The sequence below is a fragment of the Malaclemys terrapin genome, chromosome 22 (assembly GCF_027887155.1).
Source record: "Malaclemys terrapin pileata isolate rMalTer1 chromosome 22, rMalTer1.hap1, whole genome shotgun sequence".
In the NCBI taxonomy this organism is placed as follows: domain Eukaryota; kingdom Metazoa; phylum Chordata; order Testudines; family Emydidae; genus Malaclemys; species Malaclemys terrapin.
In genome coordinates, this window is record NC_071526.1 from 10,791,808 (window position 1) to 10,798,883 (window position 7,076).

The 7,076-nt window shown below is 50.2% G+C and overlaps 1 protein-coding gene across 1 annotated transcript in view; it reads right to left on the reverse strand.

Annotated features, from left to right (window-relative positions):
- The window catches only part of EXTL1 (exostosin like glycosyltransferase 1), a 46,110-nt gene extending 39,678 nt beyond the window's left edge, over positions 1-6,432 (reverse strand). Inside the window, exon 1 of the mRNA XM_054012072.1 lies at positions 3,876-6,432. Coding sequence (XP_053868047.1) covers positions 3,876-4,810 — 935 coding nt within the window. The 5' untranslated portion in view covers positions 4,811-6,432. The remainder of the gene's footprint in view (positions 1-3,875) is intronic.
- Positions 6,433-7,076: the final 644 nt, after the last annotated feature.

Here is a 7,076-nt window from a genome sequence, read left to right on the forward strand (position 1 = left end):
ATGAAGATAAACACGTGACAGATCAGGAGCTGCTCGGCCATGGCAGTGTTGGGAGCCATGTGAGTACCACCGCCAGGAAGCGCACCAGCCGTCGGACGGTTATGGGCTTTGTCACTACCAACCAGTGATCTAGAGGCAAAGGAAGGCGCTGTATCCAGTGCCCAGGGCAGCCGACCCCCAGAATCGTTGTTCTGAACCCAGTCACTACTACAGTGCGAGATCCTCAGGGTCTGAAAGGGCCAGTAGCCTTATTAAACCTTAGCTAGAGTTGACTCGAGGAACGAATGATCTTTGGTTAATGAAGAGACCTTTAAAAAAATACCAACATATATTTCCTCCCCAGGGCTTCACAGCCAAAGTGTGGCCCCCTGGGAGCTGCCACTACCAAGACTCCTATGATCTGACAAGCACCAACTGTCCCCTCCCCTTGGGGAAGAGAGAGGAGATTGAATGGGGACCCCCCCCAAAACTCTTCCCAGTGCTGCACCACAGGATATAATTGCTGCTGACGGGCGGAGCCATCCCTGGGACGTGCAAACCGAACACCAGTCTAGTGACGCGGTTATGGTCCATAATGACAGCCCAGCCCCGGCTGGAGGGGCGAGCCCAATAGGCGACGCGGGCAGTTTGGAATGGCAATACTCCCGGGATGCACAGCTTCAAACCCTACCCAGGCCGTCTCAGCCCTTCCGCCTTGGGAGGTAGCTATCCCGAGTCCCATGCACCTGACTGTGTGAGGGTCTTTCAGAGGAACCTTGAGACCTGAGCTCCTCCTGGCTGGCGGTCAAAGGTCCCCAGGCTATTTCTGAGAGGTGGGGGGTCTTTAACCAGTGTTTTCCCTCCCTCCCCCAGCACTGCATGGCACACTGGGTGCTGCCCCCCGCCTCATCCTGCTCCCCACTGGCTTCAATGAGAGCAGGGGCCGACCAACGCAACTTCAACCTAGGTGGCTTCAAGGGTCTGAGTTTGGCATTCGTTTCGATTGTGTGGAAGGTGCGGGGCAGGATTTCAGGGCAAGGAAGGGGAGAGGGAAGGAAATGAAAGTACAGAGGGGCCCCAACCGTTAGGACTCTGGGCAGAGCCCTGGGACCTCCACTAGGTGCTGCTCAGAGTGGCATTGAGATACTCCAGAGGAAGCCATCTCAGGTGCCCCAGCAAGGGCATGGAGAGGAGGCATCATGGAGAGCAGGGTGAGGGTTTAGAGAAGCAGAGATTGAGGCAAAGCAAAAGGGTGTGGGGAGGCGAGCGAGAGCGTGGCAAGGGGACCACTGCAGTGATGCTACCAAGAGCCACTGGGAGTAGCATGATGTGGGGACACCCTGACGGACGGTGCATGGTGAGAACCCAGACCGGGAAGAGCAGTGCAGGGAACGTGGTCAGCGCAGATGTTTGTTGGGGACCCAGAGAGCCAGCTCGGTGGATGAGGTGAGCCCTGTCCATTCAGATTGCAAAGCTGGATCCCACCCCTGGGACAGGCAGGTCCTCTCAAACCCCTGGAGCTGATCTGGAGCTACCCACAGCTGGGGCAGGTGCATCCTGTGATCCATCGCACACTTTGATCTGCACTGCTGTAGTGAGCAGCCAGTGCCAGACGTCTGTTTCCTAAGTCCCTGGCTGCCTGGGGAGTATAAAATGCCCACTTGAATCTACTGGGCAGAATTTCATCCCTTTATATTTAAGCCTAGAGGCATCAGGACTTCTAACTGACCAACTCCCACTGGGATTCCTGGTGACAGAGTATAAAAGAAAGGGGACAAAACAGTCATTATCTTCCTCTCATTATTCCACTGTGTCTAATGATTCCCTCTCATCTTGCTAACGGATAGCAATGGGCTTGAACCGAAACCTTGGATCGGAATGCGCACACTGGGCGATAAGACATTGGCCGTCAGGGAAGTGACTCATTGTTGACAACCATCATCAATAACGGCTCCGAGGAAAACGCAGGAATTGCCAGACAGGAGCAGACCGGGGGTCCATCTCATTTGAAATCCTGTCTCCAACCGGGGCCAAGAAACTCCAAAGTGAACAATTACAGAATTACCTGCCCGCAGGGGGGGGTCGGCCTAACCACCATCGGTTTATGCCCTGGAGCCAATCTTGCCTCACCTGACTGTTCCTGCTGCTGGAATCCTTCGGTCAGTGATCATTTGCAGTCACAAGAATGCCCACTAGCACTGAGCTGAGCCTGACATCACAACGCAGCCCTGCTGGAAAATCCCACTTGAACTAGTGCGTCCCCAGCTCCGGAGAGATGCTAAGCGCTCTCATCATAGAGTAAAGTCAATGGGACCTGGAGCTGTTCAGCACCTCTCAGGATCAGACTCTATGGCTATGTCTACACTGCAAAAAAATTAAAAAAACACCCCAGAAACATGGCAACAAGTCTCAGAGCCCAGGGCTACAGACTCGAGCTCGCGCCATGGCATCTGTGGTGTAGATGTTTCCGTCTGGGGTAGACCCAGGCTCTGAGACCCACTTCCCTGGCTGGGTTTCAGAGCCCGGGCTCCAGCCTGAGAGGGAACAGCTACGCTGCTCTTTTTAGTACCGTCGCCGCATGAACCCAAGTCTGTAGACCCGGGCTCGGAGACTTACTTAGGGTGACCAGATGGCAAGTGTGAAAAATCGGGACAGGGGGTCAGGGGTAATAGGTGCCTATTGTAAGAAAAAGCCCCAAAGATCGGGACTGACCCTATAAAATCAGGACATCTGGTCACCCTAGAGTCACTGCTGCTAGGGGGGTGGGTAGTCAGAACAGTGATTCATATATGGGGGAATCCAGGGGATTTTTTTTGGCAGTGTAGACGCACCCATGGGTACTCCAGCTACACTCAAGCTGAAGGTGAATTTCCAGCTGGGGTAGCCAGATGCACACTAGCTAGTGGGCTCACAATAGAAGAGGAGTCGCTGCGGAGGGGTAGGTGGCAGAACAGACCAGCCACTCGAGTAAGTCCCTAGCATCCCAGGCACAACTGTCCTTGGGGCAGCAGCTAGCCATCCTGCTGCCTTCTCCCCCATGGCTATGCTTCTGTATTTAGCCGCTAGGTCAGTTAAAGTTAGTGCACATATGTCTACCTGAGCTGGTAATAACACCTCCATCTCGAGTGTAGATGTGATCTTAGTGAGTAAAGACTCTAACAACCACTGCATTGCAACAGCTCAGCAGTAATCCCCGTCATGACCAAACTAAGAAGTTCTGCCTAGACTCAATATTCCGATAAAACAACCTCTCCACCAGCCAAGGCACTGCTATGGGCCAAGGGCCGAAAGCCTGGATCCAGATTTCAAGCACCACCACGTTAGGGGGTGTTCAGCTCTGGCGGTTTTGTTTGGGTTCAATGCCAATAAAAATATTTATGCTCGGGGCGGGGGCGAGGGGAGAAAGTATCATTCCTCTCTGCCGGAATTCTGGAAAAAAGCAAATCTCGTATTAGAGGGGCAGCTGGGCTGATCGCAGATAAGAGCAGCTCTCACTAGATTATTTGAACTTTAATACAGAACAGGCCAGCCCCGCCTTTCACTTCCCATCACGGAAATTAAGCAGTGATTTATACAGGGGGATGGGAAGAGGGAAGATGACTAGGGAAATTACCCGTCTGTTATGTGACTCTAAATCTTCGGGGCCAGATCTTCAGCTGATGTAAATCATCACAGCCAATGAAGCAATGGCCATTCACATCAGCGGAGGATCTGATTCTCAGCCAGGAAAGACATCTTTTCCTCTATGTCTTTGCATTTTCATTGGTTAACTACATTCCAGTGCACTATTTAACTTGGTCCAGAGCCTCGACACGTGTGGAGTTTCCTCCATCCCCTAGGGATTTCACCCATAAATCACCGGATTGGAGTATATCTCAACATCAGTAATGACTTACTTTTCATAGTCCGAGTTATCTTTGTCACAGCGCGTGTCCTTGTGTTTCTCCCAGTCTTTGCCATGTTTGCAGGTGGTCAGGGAGATGATATCCTTGCCATTATGGATATGATGTAATGCATTCCTGGTGTCAGAGCCAATGCCAGTCAGGTACCTTTTCCCTTTAAAAGCCAGCATGTACTTTTTCTTAGGAGGCACAGAGTTCTGGTACAGCCAGCCCCTCTCCCCACCCTTCTGAGGATGCTCCTTCGAAAACAAAGGAATGGAGATATCAAAGCCGGGCCTGAAGTTCTCAACATAAAAACTTGCCTTGGCCAGGATGGCCTGTCCAATGTCAAAGCCCAGATCCTCGGTGTAATTCGGCCAGGTGCCTGAGTAAAGATTAAATATCAGATGGTTCCGGCCGTCATTCCATAGAGGGAAACCTTGGATTTTATCGTTGATGTTGTGGACATACTGGATGGAGAGATGATCCCTATCCAAAGTATCAATATTTAGGATAAAGAGGCAGGCTTCTTCTGGGTTGGAGGTGTAGTATCGGGACTCCTCAATGGAGGTGATTATTTTGAGGTAACTTTCTGACACTGGGTCCTCTCTCTCCACGGGGTAGACAAAGACCTTGAAACCATGTTTCTCACACCTGGAAAAATCAAAGCAAGTTTCCATGCGGCACCTGCTGTGCTTATAGATGTTAATTCTCGACTCCCTTCTGGCTTTGGCGGATTGTTTGTGGTGGCCTCCATCGCTCTGAAGTTCTTCGGGATCTGCAAAGCTCTCGAGGAGGGACCTGTCCGTCCAGCGGGGCCAGTTCTTCAGCACTGCGGCTTTCTTTCTGGAGAGGAAGGCCAGCCGTTTTATTTGGTCTCCTCCAAAGTAGAAAAGCAGAAGCCAAGAGGCAAAGAAAGTTATGAAAATGTATTTCTTCCTGGTCTGCATATGTTCATCTGGAACCCTGACTCCTCATTTGAACCAGGAGGAGGTGAACTTAGTCAGCAGGTAGATTCAGAAAGGAAGATCATGCCGGTGGCAGAATGGAGGATCGCAATCCAAAGTCCACTACCCAATGCCAGCTTCCGAACTGGAGTAGGAGCAATTAGGAGCCTGTGTTTTGTATCCTGTCTGTTTCAGGACTTCGGAGCACTGTATTAACCCTGTAGGCTCTTCCAGCATTTCCAGCACCGCACGCGTCAAATTGGACTCTTCTTGCTTTTCTTATTTAAAATCTGTTCTCCCATGGAGTTTTAATAGCAAAACATTACATAGAAAAACAATCGTTTCTGTACCCTTCAATTTCTTGACGCCATACAAAATGTACAAACTGTCTGATTCTGTCTTCTACAATGCAATATTTATTTCAGCATGAAATTGTGTTAAGCAACAATCATTTTTCTACCACTGCTTGGCCTGGCTCTTAAACCCCTGGAGAGAAAAGTTACACCATACCTTTCTCTTGGGTTAATATTCGGTGTCATTTTAATCAGCTCCCGCACGCTTCGCTGTTTTAGTTCAGATGTAGGATTTTTTTCCCCCAGCCCCTTCAGACTTCAATATGTATCAAAAGTTTACACTTTCCTGCATGCAGTAGATAAACGTCTCTCCGAGTGGCTCACGCTAATGCTCTCATTTAGAAATCTTTTCCTTTCCACTTCTGCCAGCTTTTAATCTCAGCCTCCCTTTTACCTTCAATGGTCCATAGATAGAGATCACCGCTTCCTCTGCCATTGAAGAGCTTCAAGAGAGCAGCCGGGGCTCCAATCTCCTATCCTTCGATTGTTCTGTCTGTGAAGCTTTTGACTTCTAGCTTCTTGCTGGGTTTGGGGAGCATTTCCAGTTAAAGAGATCGCAGTGCTGAGAACATGTCCCCCTGCCCTTTCCACAGATGATCAAACCAGCTCTTGGTCACTAATTGATCAGAGTTATACTGACAGCCTCAGCCTCATTAGAGAGTCTTTGGAGGTCTTTTAAGAGTAAGCTCTCTGCTCTTTCTGCCTGTTATTAAGCTCTCTCTTTCTCTTTATCCCCTTTCTCTCTGAGTGGAGAGTTTATTTCTGTGTGTGTATGGGGTTTTTTATCTCCCACTTCTCTGGGTGTATGAAGAACTATGCTCTCTCGTCTTACCTTATGTAATTAGCCCCCTCTACCTCTGTGTGCATGTATGGCATGTACATATTTATACAGAATATGTCCTAGTTACTGTACACGGTCATCTTTCTCTCTGTTTCCGTGTCCCTCCTCTCTAATCCATGATTCATTTCTTCTTGCTCTCCACTCACCTCCTCTTCTGTCACTCTCTATTAAACCACATTTATCTCTTTTCTCCCCAACCCTCTATTTTTCTCTTGCTGACTACTTATGCTGATCCCTTTCTGGGTCTGGATCTGGCTTTATCGCCTTTCGTCTCTCAGTACTTCTGCCTATTTTGGTCTCTTTCCCTCTGGGTGTCTATCTTGCTCTCTCTCTCTCTCTTTCTCTATTTATTTTGATTCCCGTTTCTTTCTGATCCCTCTTGTGCTTATTTCTAGCCACCTATCTGGGTCTAGTCATCTATTTCCCTACTTGTTCTCTCTCACCCGCTGGCTGCCAAGCAGCAGCTGTTACACAGCGTTCTAATGCCACTTTCACAACATTCCATCCCGGCCCCGCCCACTCGGCTCTCATTCGCCCCCCAGCCCCTCAGAGGGCGGGGCTTCTACTTAACTCCTTCCTAACCGAGCCTCAAAAGAGGGGAGGGGCAGGGAAAGGGCCTGGGCTTGCGCTCCGATTGGCTGTTGGGCGGCTGCCCGCAAGAAGGGGCTCGGCGAGCCTGCGTGGGCAGCGGCGTCTTCCCTGCTCCTGTCTCATCCCGTCCGCATGGGGGTGCAGCTGCCCCCTCCAACAGGAGCCTGGGAGGGGGCCCTAAGCCTGAGAAATTGGTGGGGACTCGAGAGAGAGCCTATAAATCGCCCCCCACCACACACACACACACTGGATAATCGTAACAGTGATTCATATAGGGGGGAGTCCAGGGGATTCATTCCCCATCTGCACCCCTTACAGTGATGTGATTGGCTTAGGGAAGTGCCAGGGGGATCTTCTCTCCATCCCACCCTATCTGTATACACACATACAGAGAGCATAAACAGGTGGGAGTTGTCTTACCAACTCTGAGAGGCCAATTAATTAAGAGAAAAAAAAAAAACTTTTGAAGTGATAATCAAGCTAG